The sequence below is a fragment of the Alligator sinensis genome, unplaced genomic scaffold, assembly GCF_000455745.1.
Source record: "Alligator sinensis unplaced genomic scaffold, ASM45574v1 scaffold37_1, whole genome shotgun sequence".
NCBI lineage: Eukaryota > Metazoa > Chordata > Crocodylia > Alligatoridae > Alligator > Alligator sinensis.
Genome location: NW_005841955.1, coordinates 1,969,779 through 1,987,224, shown reverse-complemented (window position 1 = coordinate 1,987,224; position 17,446 = coordinate 1,969,779). Strand labels below are relative to the sequence as shown.

Here is a 17,446-nt window from a genome sequence, read left to right as displayed (position 1 = left end):
AGCAGCTACCCAGAGCCAGGGCTGGCTGCAGGCAGGAGGCTCCAAACAGCTGTACCGGGCTCCGGCATCAGCTCTGTACTGGTGCGTGCACCCACACGTCGGAGCAGGCAGTGGGGGAGGGGTCTGATGCAGCGCAGCCCCAGTCTCTCCCCGGCTCCCGGCACAAAGCTGATGGCGGGGCTCCGGAGCCTGGCACAGCTGTTTGTAGCCAGCCTCGGCTCTGGGCAGCTGCAGCAAGCAGCGGGCAGGCTGCCAACAGCTTCACCAGGCTCCATAGCTCTGGCATCAGCTCCGTGCTGGTGGCAACTGTGTGCGCACCTCAGAGTGGACAGTGGTGCAGCGCACCCCACCCCAAGGTGCCCATGCAGTTGCAAGGGACAGTAGGGCTGGGGGGCAAGGGGCAGTAAGGCTGTGGGGCAAGGGGCTTTGGGTGACAGGCACAGAGCAGCAGGTCTGGGGGGCACAGGGCAGCAGGGCTAGGGTACAGGGGCTTTGGGTGGGGGGCAAGGGGCACAAGCAGGGCATCCTGCCATGTACCCCTTGCCCTCATTTTGTTTCTCTGGCATGCCAGCACTCCGGCACCTTCCAAGGTAGGCATTGTGGGGGTTTTCAGTGCTCCAGCCAGAAGTGTTTCCTGCCCCTCCTCTAGACCAAGGATAAACAAAATCCTGCAGTGCCCTTGCTGCTCTACTGGAGCTGTACAAACACAGCTGGAGGACCAGACTTGCCCTCAAATTAATGTTTTATGGGCCCACAACTTCATTCAGTAATTTCTGTCACATTTCCCAGGTGTTTCCTACTCCTGTCTAGACCAGCATAAATCATAGACAGAACTTTATCTAACTATTTCACAAATGTGCCCCAATCTTCACTAAATGCTGGGCAAACTGTCCAGCAGCACTGCCTTCATCAGACAAAATAGATATGTGACATCAGTGTCTTGAAAACACCACAGAGTGCACTTCCTCTAACCCAACAGCCTCATACGTATGTGGAAAAAGAAAGGGAATAAAATGGACTTCTGTAGAACCTTTCAAGGTAGCCCATGAGCCAAAAGAGAAATTACATATAACTATATACCAAGTTAGAGGGAAAAGTTTGTTAACTCTCATTCAAGTACACAGGAAAATCAGATATATATAAACAAAAAGATATCATCATGGAAGGCCTTATTTCAACCCTCAAATAAAGACAGGTTCTATATGAAGACTGTCCACTATTCAAAGCCTTGACTAAGGTTTAACATACATTATGGCGCATCCAGAGGATTCTGAGACAGAATTTTCTGTCTCTTCAAAAGAATGCTCCCTAAATAGTTTGCAGAAATTTTCTATTAATCCCTGCTCTTATTTTCTGTTAGTTCTGTTTATTCTTTGGTCTTGAAAGGTCTGACAAACAACAGACTGACACTTGGTGCAACCTACCACTGTTTTTCTACCCCCTAGAAGCATTACATTTAATCATAAGATTTTGACTATGCAATCACATTTCTTAGATCATGCATACCTGTTGTTCCTTTTCCTTTTCTTGATTTTCCTTCTCCAAAATCATATACAGGAACAACAGCAATGTCATACATGGTCTGTGGCTTAAGTCGTTTTAACACTTTGGTAGTAGATGGAGGGGACACCTTTACAAGCATCTGCTTTCCTCCACTACGTGGTCGGTATAACACACGATAGCTCAAAACGTTCCCAGGTGCAGGCTGCCATTTAACTCTCATTGTAGCCTCTGTCTCTTCATCTACTGTCACAGTCCTGGCATTTGGTGACACTTTAAGGTACAAAAATATGGATAAGTGTTTACTATGTCACACCAAAACATGAACACATGTGTGTCTACAGATTCACTCTGTTGTATGACTACAATCAGTACTTTTCTTCACATATCACGATGACAGCAACTCATTAAACAAAATGAAGAGTTCATCTATGATCTTAAGAAGCCAGTATGAAAAATCTTTCTGGTGTAAATGAATGTAACAGTTGCTTTCCATTACAGTAAAAAAAAGCACATTTCATATAATGGATCAGTCCATCATAACTAGCAGTTTTACATAGTAATAGGTTTTGGAAATCCATAGTATAAATCAAGCCTGTGTAATTTCTAAGTGACTCCCTGCAATTTATAGGCCCCTCAGGCAGCACACTGCACCAATGCCACTCCCCTCCCCACTTCCATCCTGCACTGTCCTGGCACCTCCCACTCCCCACTGCATTGCATTGCTCCATATCATGAGAGCCTGGAGCTCCCTGAGCCATAGGGTCCCAGCAGCTGGAAAAGTGGGGGAAGTGACAGCTGGGTGGGGGCAGGTTAACCCCTCACAGGCAGCATAAAGGCAGCAAATCACAAGTTGGAAAGCCCTGCTGTGTAAATAATGGATTCAGCACTTTCAAATGCTAGTAACAAAGGGCCCAATCCTGCATTTACTACTTGCCTTTTGTACAGGCAAAATTAAGAAATTCAGATTTCCACTTTTAAAATGTAGATTTTTTATTATATGGCACTGCTAAGTTCCTATTAAACTCTTGAGAAGTTAGCTCCAAACAAATGGAGTCTCCCGGCACTATTGACAGTAATGGTATTAAAGCATGCAGAGTTAGGAAGTATTTCACTATCACTCCTAAGGCTATGGCTCCCAGGCTTCTATATCATATTTGGGCCTTTTACAAATAACATAAAAGATCTGAAGTGAAGCAGACAGCGAAGATGATTTTGGCTGCCAATGGGGGATGCACCATCTAGGTTTCAGTAAGACAGAGCCTTCTTGGCTGTCATAGTCAGTCAGTTCATTTCATGGAAGGGTATGCAACAAAACTCTATAGTACCCTCTCTTAGCATTTGGAACTTCCACTCTATTGTGTTAACATTAAAAAAGAAAGATTAATATTACATCGTTTGCCAGATAAGAAAAATGTAGAAGCGTAGGCAAGATGCACAGCAAATATCAAGCCCATTCACCTGAACATAGGTTTGAGATTTATGTATAAAGCAAGGGAAACATGGCAGGAAAACGTATTATCCTCACTGGAACATTTTCCACCTCTCTTCTTTATCCTGGGCACCTTATTAATTTCCCCCTCTTCTCAGGCAATCATACCCTCCAACCCACAGAGCCCCATGATATGATGAACAGGACCTTATTCTGCAAAGAGAGCTGTTAGTTGCAAAGGGACCATTCACAGAATCAGATAGTATTAACATGAACAAGAATAGAAGAACCTATATCCACATTATATAAGTGAATTGCAGTTTAACATTTTTGATCAAGCAAAGTGACTTGTGATGGATAGTGGGATTCCCCAGTGGTCTGTCCTAGTTCTAATATAGTTCATTATCTTCATTAAAGATTTGGAAGGTTGGATAGAGCAGATTTTTAGCCAATTTGCAGATGACACAAATTGGTGGAATTGAGCAAACTCCGGAGGCTGCAATCAGAATTAGAATGACCTTGATAAACTGGAAAAATATTCCAAAAATGATTAAATGAATTTCAGTGAGGACAAGTATAAAGTCCTACACTTAGGAAAGAATAGTCATATGCTGGGGAATGTCTAGCTAGGTGGGGACATTGCAGAAAGGGGGCTGGAGGTTATACCACAAGCTGATAATAAATCAACAGTGTGACCTTGTTACAAAAAAAGGCAATAGTATAGTCAACTGTATTAAGAGAAGTGTCACTTGCAAATCAAGTGACGCCAGTCTTCTACTCTATTCAATACTGGTGAGGTCTCACCTGGAGTATGATGTCTATCTAGCACTGGGCATTACACTTCAGGAAAGACAAAGACAAACTGAAAAGTCCAGCAAACAACAACAAAATGAATGAAGATCTAAGAAACATGACTGATGAGAAAAGGATGGAAGAACTGGGATAATTTAGTCTGGAAAGGAGAAAGCTGGGGGGAAGTTAATAATAATCCTCAGCTACCTGAAGTTTGGATAAAGTATGGCAATCAGGTATTCTTTGTGCTGCAGAGAACAGGACAAAGAGCAATGGTCTTAAACTGCAGCAATAGAAATTGAGGTTGGATATTAGGAAGAAGTTTTTCACTATAAGAAGCAGATTAATCATTGGAACAGACTACCTACAGAGGCTATGGAATCTCCATCCTTGGAACTTTTCAAAAACAGATTAGACAAGTGTTTGTCTGGAACGTTTTAGATAGGGTTGATCATGCCTTAAGCATGGAATTGGATTAGATGTCTTCTTAAATTCTCTTCCAGCTATATTTTTCTATTATTCTTTCATTCTATAACATTAATAAGAATGTCATGAGTTCAGGAGAAGGTAATGACTGTCCCAGTATGCTAAGGTCAGGATTTAAGCTGTTCTACATGGTGGCAATGCTGTACTATACTCACCATCAGTAAAAGCCTCTCCTTCTAGAGGTGCTCCTTCTCCACTGCTGTAGGAAGCAAAGACTGAAATCCTGTATTTAGTTTCTGGTTCCAAGCCTTCCAACACGGTATCCAGTATATTTCCAGGAACTCTTTTCTCTCCAACTGTATCATCATAAAGTGATTTCCATACTATCCTATAATCATAAACAGCTCCTGGAGCTGCTGTCCATGAAAGTCCAGCTGTAGTATCAGTTACATCTTTAACCACCAAATCACGAGCTGAACCACGTTCTGCAAGAGAGGGAGCAATAAGAGAGGAACTATGACTAGATGCAAAGACTTTATAATAAAACAGGAATAAAAACTAAAATTACCATAAAAAGAAAAAAATAAGTATCAAGGGAAGTAATTATTTCTCCCTATTCAACACTGGTAAGGCCACATCCTGGAGTACTGTATTCAGTTTTGGGCCCCCCACTACACAAAGGATGTGAACAGGTTGGACAGAGTCCAGTGGAGGGCAACGAAAATAGTTAGGGGGCTGGGGCACATGACTGGGTTAACTTAGCCTACAGAAGAGAAGACTGAAGGCGAAATTTGATAGCCGCCTTCAACTACCTGAAGGGTAGTTCCAAAGAGGATGGAGCTAGACTGTTCTCAGTGATGGAAGATGACAGAGCAAGGAGCAAAGGCAGTGGCAATGTTTAGCTGGTGCACAGGACTGCATGAGCACCCCCTGAAAGTGCTGGTGTACCCCCTGACTGGCCACGTTCACTGCTTAGGCAATGAGCGGGGGGGGCAGGTGGGAATGCTGGTGCCCCCTCTGCAAGCATCAGGCACAGTGATCGGCCATGGGGGGACACCCCCCCCCCAGTGAGATTGGCTGTGGGGAACCCTCCCCATCAGTGAGACTGGGCATTGGCGGACCTCCCCCAGTCACTGACTGGTTGCTGGGGGGGGACATATGCCCCCCTGACTAAGGTGGCACCAGTCACCCATGAACAATGGTCTCAAGTTGTAGCACAGGGAAGTTTAGGTTAGATGTTAGGAAGAATGTTCTCACTAGGAGGGTAGTAAAACACTGGAACAGGTTACCCAGAGAGGTGGTGGAAGCTCCAGCATCAGGCGGTTTTTAGGACCTGGCTAGACAAAGCTTTGGCTGGGATCATCTAGTTGGGGATGGTCCTGCTTTGAGCAGGGGGTTTGGCTAGATGACCTCCTGAGGTCCCTTCAACCCAAATTTTCTATGCTTCTACAAAAATTAGTTCAAATAATACAAATTAATCCTTTTGTGAGGAAGATTATGACCATTCTTTGCCAAAACACACACTCATAGTTAACTTCAAACCACACTTAATCCTTCCCTATTCACCAAGACAGTCAGTCTTCAGTATCTGCAGAATAGGGCTGGGATTAATGCAGTTAATTGTTTTTATCTTCCAACTTATCAATTAAACTCTATAATCATGTTCTTTCCATTTTAAGGGAAAATAATGAACTGTCATAATAATCTGCATGATGAAACTCCATTATAAATTCTTTGAGCCCTTAACATTTTCTTTACTTATCTTTGTATCCCCTTGTCCATATAATGGCCACCATCTCCAAAATATCTATCCTCTCACATCTTTTTATAAGTCTGTATATTCAGATAAGATCCCTCTGGAGATCTATTCTGCCACTAACCTAGGGGACATTAATGGTTTTAGGGTACATTGAAGTTACCAGAAATAAATTGTTTTCCACTGAGGGAAGAGGCAATATGTTTAAAACCCTTCTGATTTTGTTTGCTTGTTTAATGGAAAAAGTGAGTCAAGAGAAGTCTCTCCAGTCTATCTATGTCCTACACCCAAGAGAGGTTGCACCCTGAACCAGCAGGGAATAGCTGCTATGTGGGAAAGTGTCTGTCAGCACAGCTAGCAGCTATTGGGTTAACAGGGCAGCCTCTGATGATTTGCATGCCAAGTACCATACTATTACAGACCCCCCAATCAAGAGGAGGAGCTGGACAGGGAATTTTCAGGCCAGCTTGCGGAGACACTAAAAGCAAGGGATGTAGTTGTCATGGGCGATTTTAATTACCCGGACATATGCTGGGAGGAGCAGTCAGCCGGGACGGACCGCTCCAGGAGGTTCTTGGCCAAGTTGCAGGACCTCCACTTGATTCAGGAGGTGCACAGTCCCACCAGAGGAGATGCCCTGCTGGACCTGGTCCTGGCCGCAGGCGACGACCTGGTAAGAGGCCTCCAGGTTCTTGACCACCTGGGCAATAGTGATCATCGCGTGCTGGAATTCACCATCCAGCGTAGAGTGTCAAGGGCCCGCAGCAAGGTGGTAGCCCTAGACTTCAGGAGGGCCAACTTCAGTGAGATGAGGAGATTAGTGGGAGAGGAACTGGGGTCCTTGAGGGCAGAGGAACTCAGCGTCCAAGAGGAGTGGTCGTTCCTTAAGGAAACGATACTCGGGGCCCAAGGGGTGTCCATCCCGACAAGAAGCAAAGGGGGCAGGAGTGTCCGGAAGCCCCCCTGGCTCACCAAGGGTGTCCGGGAATGCCTGCTTGCCAAAAAGGCGGCGTACGCCCGGTGGAAGGGGGGTGTAATCTCCAAAGAGGAGTATACCTCCTCTGCTCGGGCCTGCAGGCGGGCTGTTAGGAAGGCCAAGGCGGATATAGAGCTCGGATTAGCGTCCAGGATTAAGGATAACAAAAAGTCCTTTTTCAAATATATTGGGAGGATGAAGAAGGCGCCGGGTAATGTGGGGCCCCTGCAGGATATGCGGGGCAATCTGGTGGTTGCGTCAGAGGATAAAGCGGACCTCTTTAACCAATTCTTCACCTCCGTTTTCTTGTGCAGGGACCGGGACTTCCCTGCTGTGATAGAAGCCGGACGCGAGGGGATCGCCTTCAGACCTCAGGTTGGGGAGGACCGGGTTAGAGAGCTTCTGGAGGGGCTGGACGCGTTCAAGTCAGCGGGTCCGGATGCTCTCCACCCCAGGGTGCTGAGGGAGCTAGCTGGGGTTATTGCAGGGCCCCTGGCACGGCTCTACGAGCGATCGTGGTGCTTGGGCCAGGTGCCAGACGATTGGAAGGTAGCTAATGTGGTCCCCATCTTCAAAAAAGGGAAAAGGGAGGACCCGGGCAATTATAGGCCCGTCAGTCTTACCTCAATCCTGGGGAAACTCTTTGAGAAGATCATCAAGGAGCACATTTGTGATGGGCCGGCATCAGAAATGATGCTCAGGGGCAATCAGCATGGATTTATTAGGGGGAGATCATGTCAGACCAACCTGATTGCCTTTTATGATCAGGTCACAAAGGCCATGGACGCAGGTGTCGCGGTGGATGTAGTCTTTCTGGACTTCAGCAAGGCCTTTGACACCGTCTCTCACCCCATCCTAATTAATAAACTAGGCGACTGTGGCATAGATGCCTACACAGTCAGATGGATTGCAGATTGGCTGAAGGGTCGCACTCAGAGGGTGGTGGTGGATGGATCATACTCGACTTGGGGGGAGGTGGGTAGTGGAGTCCCCCAGGGCTCGGTCCTGGGGCCTGCGCTGTTCAATTTCTTCATCAGCGATCTTGATGTTGGGGTGGAAAGCAACCTGTTTAAATTCGCTGATGACACCAAAATTTGGGGGGAGGTGAGCACGCTAGCAGGGAGAGAGAGATTGCAGAAGGATCTGGATAGGTTACAGGGGTGGGCAAACAGGAACAGGATGTGTTTCAATACGGACAAGTGCAGGGTGCTGCACTTGGGTAGTAGGAACCAGCAGCACACTTATACGATGGGGAACTCCCTACTTGAGAGCACGGAGGCGGAAAGGGATCTTGGTGTCATTATTGACTCCAAGATGAACATGGGCCGACAATGCGAGGTCATGGTTGGCAGGGCTAACCGGACCTTGTCGTGCATCCACAGGTGCATCTCGAGTAGAGCCAGGGAGGTGATCCTCCCCCTCTATGCGACGCTGGTCAGGCCGCAGCTGGAGTATTGTGTCCAGTTCTGTGCGCCCCATTTCAGGAGGGATGTGGACAACATGGAGAGGGTCCAGAGGAGGGCCACCCGCATGATCCGGGGACAACAGGGCAGACCCTACAGTGAGAGACTACGGGACCTGAACCTATTCAGCCTCCACAAGAGAAGGCTGAGGGGGGACCTGGTGACCGTCTATAAACTCACTAGGGGGAACCAGAAGGGTTTGGGGGAGACGCTGTTTCCCCTAGCCCCCGCTGGCATAACAAGGAGTAATGGGCACAAGTTGATGGAGAGGAGGTACAGATTGGACATCCGAAAAAACTACTTCACAGTTAGGGCGGCTAGGAGCTGGAACCAACTTCCAAGGGAGGTGGTGCTGGCCCCTACCCTGGGGGTCTTTAAGAAGAGGCTGGATGCCTACCTGGCTGGACTCATTTGAGTCCCGTTTTTGTTTTTAGGGTTTTTTGTTGTTCTCCCGCCCTGGCGGGGGGTCGGGCTAGAAGATCTATTAGGTCCCTTCCGACCCTAAAACTATGAAACTATGAAACTACCAAGACAAGACCCTTAACTGGATGGTGAAAAACACAGTTCAGAGAGAGGGTTAACCTCCTGCTTGCTGGGCATGCTGAAACCTGTCCTTCCCCAGAAATTTCCCATGTGGTACAGGGAAGCAGGCAGGGGAGGGTGATGCCAGTGATGAGGAGACTCCTGCCCATGGTTCCTGAAGCTGAGGCCTCAAGCTCTCCTACTTCTATTCCCTGTCTCCATTCCAGTGCTTCCCTTTACTCAGCAGCCTGGCCTTGTGCCTCACTCTCACACTCTCAGTTACATTACTGGTTCCTCTGATAGCACACTTGAACCCACAGTTAATTTAATGCTTTGGGTGCAATCATCATCTCTCTGCATCATTTAAGTTGCTCTTTTCTGTATCTTTTACATCCTCATATCATTTTTGCTTATGCCAATATGATAAGAACAGCACAAGTTTGGATTTGTTTTTTGGTTTGGGGTTTTGTTTTTGTTTTTGCTTTTTGTAATACACTCCAATTTAGGAGATGACTATCATCTTTTTTTCCAGCCATTCAGCCTCTTCAATGCCTGAGGTCTATGCATTTGGCTGCTACCTTGACTCAAATTCCTGAACAGTTTGGGAATATATCCATCAAATGTTCCCAGTGTGCCTGTTTACATCTTACTTGTAACATTTGCATCAGAAAGCAGTCTAGGTATGGTGGAATATTTGCAGGCTCTCTATCTTTTCTGTAGTAAGTTTTACCAACATTTTTATAGTTTGTTATTGTCAGCCTTTATCTATATTATGAAGAAGTTGTAAACTAGCTACCTGATTTTCCAGTCTAAGATACTAGCCAAGCTCCAATGACTTACTTGCAGCTTATTGACTTAAATGTAGTAAAGAATCAGGTTTGTGGAGGTTACCGTGTTTAATAAATATACATGGGTGCCACATTAAAGCAAGCTAAAATCTGTTGTTGGGGTGGGTAGAATACCAGGGTTTGTTTTGTTTACTCTTGCAGTGGCAAAGTAGTAGCTGTAAACACAGATCCATACATATGCAGATGTGATCTCTAGTTTGACTTGCCTGTTCTGGTCTTTATAGAGTCTTCTTGAAATGAAAAGGGCAGCCCAACCACTGCTGAGTGGCTGTTTAGCATGAGGTTCACCTAGTATAATCTCTACTCGGGGCACCAACTGTGAGAAAAGTCTAGTGCCAACTCTCTGCACCAAAGGTTTCACCCACAATGATAAATACCCACTAATATACTTTAAAAAGACCGCATCTATACCCACTAATATACTTAAATAGACCACTGAAACTTCTTTGAATGATGAGGAAGTTTAAATCTCAGTCCAACCTCCAGGCTTGTCTTTGCAAATACTGTCAGGCTTATGACTGACTGTGTGTAGTCGCCACCGATTTCAATGCAGCACTATGCTTGGTGGGAGTTGGCAGGATTGGTTCCAAGTTATATACACCAGGGTTTAGTCTTGCATATTCACTTATCTCTGTCTAAACCCAGATCCTACAACCATTACACAACACCATCCCATCAAATTCAATTGGACTTCATATGTAATAGCTATGTGTTTGAATTATACTGTTGTAGCAGTTACTGAACAAAATAAATACCCGTAGTCTTATTACATTTGAAACATTTGACTTACTTAGGAATTGGTATTAACTTCAAAATCACCAAAATGTTTATTGTAAATATAATGAGCTTCATTAAAATTTTATATATTAGGGAATATAAAACCAGAAGAGAGCACTGTGATCTAGCTGGACTTCTTAGGATATAACTAACAATATAACATAGTAATAAATAAATATATCTATACCACCTTATTTCAGTAAACCCAATCCAGTCACATGTTATCCAGACAGGGCTCCTTGAATATTTCATGATCTTTTTCTGGAGGCAACTGATTTTCCTAACCCAACTTTAATACAAATTCCTCTTTCACCCTATGCAGACTTCTAATCTGGCACTGTAAATACCACACTCATACACAGGTACTTTTGACTGCACAAAATAAGATCCAGGTTTTTGTTAAAGTTGAATTGGTTATAGCTGTAAGAATAACTACAGTACTGACATTTTCAGTGCTTTTATTTTGTTATGCTAAAAAGCCAGATATACCCTGACTTATATCCAATCCAATCTCATTAAAACCAATGGCTGTATGAAGTGTAAAGTCAGGGCAGAATTTGGACCCCAAAGACCAACTTTCCTGGAAGACTGAAAAGGGATTTATTTGTCTTCAAAAGTAAATTACACCAATTTTTCTGTCTACTCTAAAGCTTCTGCTCCCAAACTTTGGTTTTTAGTTCAATAAAAAAACCGAATGTAATCCAAATGGAAAAATTATGGAAAGCCCAACTTGATAGAATGCACAGATGTCTCACAATAAAAGAATCTTTCTTTCCATATTCTAATGTAATATAAATATACAAGTCACTTTATTTTGGCTACCTTAAAACAAGTCTCTGCCACAACATGATTTCAGTATTAAACTATCTGCTTCCACATTATTTTCAGCAAGCAACACTTGGACACTACATATAATAATATATGTTAGAGAGCTTGCAAAAATAATTGCATATTTAAAACCAATACTGATTAACTTATTATATATGCCACTAAATAATAAAGGAAAATAATGTGTTTGCATTAGAGTGTAATGTACATCAGTTGCTATGAAATGTTATTTCTGGGGATAAAAAAGGAAATCCAGTGGAACTAAATGTATTTGGCAGTATGGAAGAACAGGCAGAAAAGAGTGGGGTTGTGGGATTCCTACCAAGCCACCAGATCTAAATGGAAAAATTTGACGTAAATAACTGGAAACTGCTGACAAGACTTCTTACCTTTTAAGGGAAATTAGACTTTTTTTATGTTACATTGCCACTAAAGACATTTATTTTAAACAACATAGTAACTTAATTTGCACCTTATGTGCAAAGTATAAATTCACTGACAGAAAATTTTTCACAAGAACCAAGCATGAAAGTATCTAAGATATGGGGAGCAGCTGTGTTTTAGACATGGATCAACCATAAGTCCTAAGTTATTAGGACTTCCCCAAATATTAGCTAAGCTGATATATTTAGAGTTTAGAAATATATATCTATCACATATATCTACTTATCATTGGGATTTCTACTGATGCCCACCCTTTAGTGTCCAAGCATTTATTCTGTTCTTCTACTTAAGCACTCATAAAGCAGGTTTAAGAAGATTAATTTTCAAGTTTGGCTGTTTATAAGAATAGGAGAGACAAGAAAAATGGAAAGATAATAGTGACCCATAAAGAAGGATAAGAGGCAGTGGGGATGGTACTGGTTGACAGTGATCTTTAGCTAATATACAATATATAATAAATCACTTGTAGTCTGCCTTGCTTGACACTGAGGCCACTACTGCTGCATCAGTTCATATGGACCCCATCTCACATCATCTTCATTTGAAAATTGCTATGGTCATCAAGAGTTCTAGAATTCACTCGCACAGCTCACAGGGCGCATCTACACGTCGCCCTATGGCAAGATAGTTACAGCACCAGTTACTTCTGTTTGGAAGTACTAAAGTACGGGACAGTAACTGCCCATACTGCACTGTGTGCACAATAAGTTTTTATTATGGAGTATAATTGATAAATTGGAAAGATAAAAACAATTAACTCCATTAATTCTGCAAGTACTGACTGTCTTGGTGAATAGGGAAGGATTATGCGTGGCTTAAAGTTAACTATGAGTATGCGTGTTTTGGAAAAGAATGGTCATAATCTTCCTCACAAAAGGATGAATTTATATTATTTGAACTAATTTTTGTAGAAGCATAGAAAATTAGGGTTGGAAGGGACCTCAGGAGGTCATCTAGTCCAATCCCCTGCTCAAAGCAGGACCATCCCCAACTAGACCATTCCAGCCAAAGCTTTGTCTAGCCAGCTCTTAAAAACCTCTAAGGATGGAGATTCCACCACCTCTCTGGGTAACCTGTTCCAGTGTTTTACTACCCTCCTAGTGAGAATATTCTTCCTAATACCTAACCTAAACTTCCCTTGCTGCAACTTGAGACCGTTGCTCCTTGTTCTGTCATCTGCCACCACTGAGAACAGACTAGCTCCATCATCTTTGGAACCACCTGCAAGGTAGTTGAAGGCTGCTATCAAATCCCCTCTCAGTCTTCTCTTCTGCAGACTAAATTAACCCAGTTCCCTCAGCCTCTCCTCATAAGTCATGTGCCCCAGCCCCCTAACCATTTTCATTACCCTCCACTGGACTCTTGTCCAACTTGTCCACATACTTTCTGTAGCGGGGGGCACCAACACTGGACACAGTACTCCAGATGTGGCCTCACCAGTGCTGAATAGAGGAGAATAATTACTTCCCTCCATCTGCTGGCAGCACTCCTATTTATGCATCCCACTATGCTATTAGCCTTCTTGGCAACAAGGGTACACTCTTGACTCATATCCAGCTTACTGTCCACTGTAACTCCCAGGTCCTTTTCTCATGGTGTATATATGGTATATATGGTGTATACATTTCTGATATATCGATTTGATTTTTCTGTGTAGTTGAAAAACTACTCCGCTGCACTCCCTGCAAACTGATGTATTTTACTGTTTGTGAAGAATTTCCACACAAAAGAAGATAAAAGTAATTATCTGATCAGTACTAAAAGTCACCTGCAAATGTCCATCTCGTATATCTTGGAACATATAATTTTAAAAATGTATGAGACAGCACTAAATCTCCTGAAAGACAGTGAGTCTTTGTTTCAGTCTGCCTGGGAGAAGCATTTTGCAACTGAACATTACACAAAGTTCCTGTGATATGCTAAAAACTTCATTGTAAGGAAATGTCACTTGAGTTAGTGCAATTCAGCCTGTAGGAGGTCATTTGTTTCTAAAACATTCTTATGTTGCTATAGAAACAGCAAAAAAGTCATATTTCTACTTAGCTACTGCTTTTCATTTTTCCAGCAAAGAAGCTAAGCTTTAAGAAACGTATGAAGCAAAAGACATCCTGAAACTAAAATGGAAATCATTAACAATGAATCTGTTTCATCTGCCTCATTCTCTCAGCATAAATTATAAAGAAGGATGGCAGACCTGAGCCCTATTTCACTTAAAAAAAATCTCTTTCTAGAGATTAGGGGCCATTACTTACTTCCATAAGAATATCCAGAGGGCAGTTAAGTATGGAACTTTTTGTTTACACTGAATTAATCTGCATTCAAATTACTGGGTCAGATTCTGATTGCAGACCTACACGGGTCTGTAATCAGGTAGGAAACACAATGGGCTTACATTTCTGCTAATGTAACCTGGCACAGCTCCATTTCATGGAATCATAGGGTTGGAAGGAATCCAAAGGAGCTATATCTGTTATTTCAATGAAGCTGCATCAGTTTACTCCATGAGATACTCTAGCCCAGTAACTTCACTGATATCAGCCAAGTTACTTTGGAATTATTCTGGTGCATAGCTTTGTGCATGTCTTTTCACACCATCTGATGAAGTGAGCTTCAGCTCACAAAAGTTTGCAATATATATCAGAAGCTTTGAGGGGCATGCATATATATATATATATATATATATATATATATATTTACTTTGGTTAACCTATAAGGTGCAAATCTACCCTGCCTTTTACTTGACTTCAGACTAACACGGCTAACTACATCTCTCATTACTCTGGTACAAGTCAAATAAGAATCTGTCCCTTTGTATCTTGCTCTTAAAAACAGACACAAATACTTTTTTGTTAAATTGCTCTGGAGTTCATTTTTAAAATGGTAATGAAATCCTCTGCTTTTAGAATTGTAATACATCCACCCTTGGAGCCAGCAATTGTAATATTCTTAAAGCTGTCTTAGAACATATCTAACTTCAAGCAAACTGAGTACTCATATAATAGATCTTCATCTTTGAAAGTAGAATTATGATTATACCTATATGTGTAGACTACATATCTAGCAATAATGTTTTATTTATTTTAAAACTGCAACCTATAATCAGTTGAGGTTAATCTGTTAAACAGCTAATATACAGTGTGTTCTTGTCATCTGAAAATATGCCTCTGGGCAGAAAAGGAAACATTTACCAGGCATGTTCTTACCACCTCCTCTCCTAGGGGAAAACAGATTAAAAAAACAGTAGCTCTCAGAAACAGTTGATTGTTAGCCATCTACTGGATTTCCACTCACCACACTTACTGTGTTTACCATTATATCCAATTCCTGATGCATGACATGTGGTTTGGCTAAGTTCATGTAACAAAATAAAATGGAAACCCCATGGGAGTCGCTTAGGGAAAAGAGGGAGAATCTTCCTACTTCTCTATTTTGTTCTTAATTTTGATGGTGCCTAACCAGTTATATGTCATATCCCACTAAAAATAAAGAATAATAATACCAGCGTTTATGAAAAACTTCATGAAAGCTGTTTGGGTGCATCTGCCCCATGTCCTGTTTTACTAGCTGAATGTTAGTGTTGGCTTAATTTACTTTTTTATTTTAGCAGCTTTGATTTTAGCTTAACTGAAAGGTCAACAGGATTCCACTAAGCTGTAGGTAAGGTAAAGTAATATAAACAATAGGATTTTGATTGGGGAAGTCAGGACGCATCCTTCCCTAGAAACCTACAAAAGCGCAAGCGGAAAAGCTTCTGGGGTGTCAGACTCCCTTATGTTTTGGGAGGAAGGTTGGGGATGTTTATAGCATGTTCCCCTTCTTTTGCAGCCTGTAGTTATCCTGTTAATGGATGACATAGTTTCAAGAAATATTGACTGTTGTAACTTTTCATGTGTGGGTGCTAGTCCAGAACTACTGAAAGAGTCAGCCAACAGCTGAAAGATGCTATACAAAGAGAAAAATAGAGATTTCTGAATCTCTGAGATCTGCATTATCAGGGTACAAAAATACCCTGCTTGTTCCATGGGCAGAAGGGGCACAAAGCTCCCTCCCATCCTCCCTAAAAAAACAGTAAGGAAGAAACCCTTGTCATCAACATGAATTGCCTGCGTCTACACATGCAATTAATGTGAAGCAATAAAATAATAAAATCAGAAGCTGTTTAAGCCAAAGTACACTGCTCCTGGGTGCAGCATTTACTCATGCACCTTGGACAGCAAAATCTGAGCTGAAGCGGAGCAGGCCAAGGCTGGAAGTAAACTCAGGGGCTCAGCCCCAGACTCTAATTCAGGGGTGTCCAACCTTTTTGAATGTGGGGCCGGATCATGAACTTTTTATCACCCAGTGGGTCGGCGAGCCATATTCAAAGACCTCACAGGAAGCAGTATCACATCAAGAAGTGATGTCACGTGACCTTTGACATCAATGAAGCTGCAGGTAGTGACAATTAAATGGGTCTGGAAATGTGGTTTAAAATACAAATAAAAACAATTTGGTCTGATAGCACTGTTCTATTTTCAACAACCCCCTAGCAGTGCTGGAGAGGAGCGTACCACCCCACTGCACCCTTAATTCCCTGCCTTTGTCCACATGGAAAGCCACGGTTTGCAGAGGGGTAAAAATCATTTTTGAATGCAAAACCTTTGTTGACATTGTGCTGTATTTACTCCAGAGAATTGTTGCAGGGATCTGATTTTTCCAAAGGTTAGCAGAGCTTTCTATTACCATGGTTTCATGTCTCCTAGTTTTCAAATACTTGGTTGAAATGCATCACAGATCTTTAATTTCTTATTTGCAGACGCTCTCTCGGGCGACATCCAGCCCGGGGAGCAGGAGTGGGTGCTCGCGTGGCCTGTCCAGTCCGGCTGTGGCCTGCGGGTGCAGGGGTCAAGAGGCACTGCCTGACCCCGCCATGTCCTCCCTGTCACCTGGGCGGCCTCAAGGATGCTCCCACACCTGTGTGCCTGGGCTCAGCAGCCAGGGGGATATGCGGGGACCCTATAGCGGGGTGCAGGACGTGCAGGGACACCCCCCTGCTCCCTCTCCCCTGGGGCAGCCCGAGCCTGACCAGCGGGGCTTCCTCCTTCCCTGGGGCCCGTGACTCACCACCCCCAGCGTGATGTCTGTTGGTGCAGAGGGGTTGCGGGGAGGCGGGAGTGGTGCCGGCTTCCTGCCCCGACAGCCACAGCCACAGCCACAGCAGCAGCCACAGCAGCATCAGCTGCAGGCCCAGCTGCAGCATCCCTCCAAGCTGGCATCCGCGCCCACTGCACCCGCCCGCCCGCTGCACCTCGACCTGCTCTAGCCCACACAGCCAGCAGGGACTGGCGCGGGGTGGGGCCAGCATGCAAATGAGGAAGGGAGGGGTGGGGCTAGGAAGGGAAACCCTGCAATGAGGGAGAGGGGAGGACCTGGCATACAAATGAGGAAGGGAGAGGAGGGGCGGGGCTAGGAAGGGACACCGTGAAATGAGAGGGGAGGGGAGGAGTCGTACCGCATCGGCAACGTCAAGCTGACGCGGTGTGTGTGGGAACCTTGTCCCTTCCCCAGCCCTTCAGCAGCCATTAGGAAGCTGCTGAGGGACTGGGGGAGGGACAAGGGGTGGGAACGAAAGTAAACAGTGTTTACTTTCGTTTCCCATCACAGCACCTCAGGCCTCAGAAAATGGGCCTCAGAAAATGGCTT

General features: G+C 43.9%; 1 protein-coding gene across 1 annotated transcript in view; it reads right to left on the bottom strand.

Moving 5' to 3' along the window:
- COL12A1 (collagen type XII alpha 1 chain) overlaps positions 1–17,446 on the bottom strand; it is a 139,049-nt gene that overhangs the window by 89,999 nt on the left and 31,604 nt on the right. Inside the window, exons 14-15 of the mRNA XM_025200085.1 lie at positions 4,366–4,635; positions 1,507–1,773 (exon numbers count right to left, since the gene is read on the bottom strand). Of these exons, the coding sequence (XP_025055870.1) occupies positions 1,507–1,773; positions 4,366–4,635 (537 nt within the window). The remainder of the gene's footprint in view (positions 1–1,506; positions 1,774–4,365; positions 4,636–17,446) is intronic.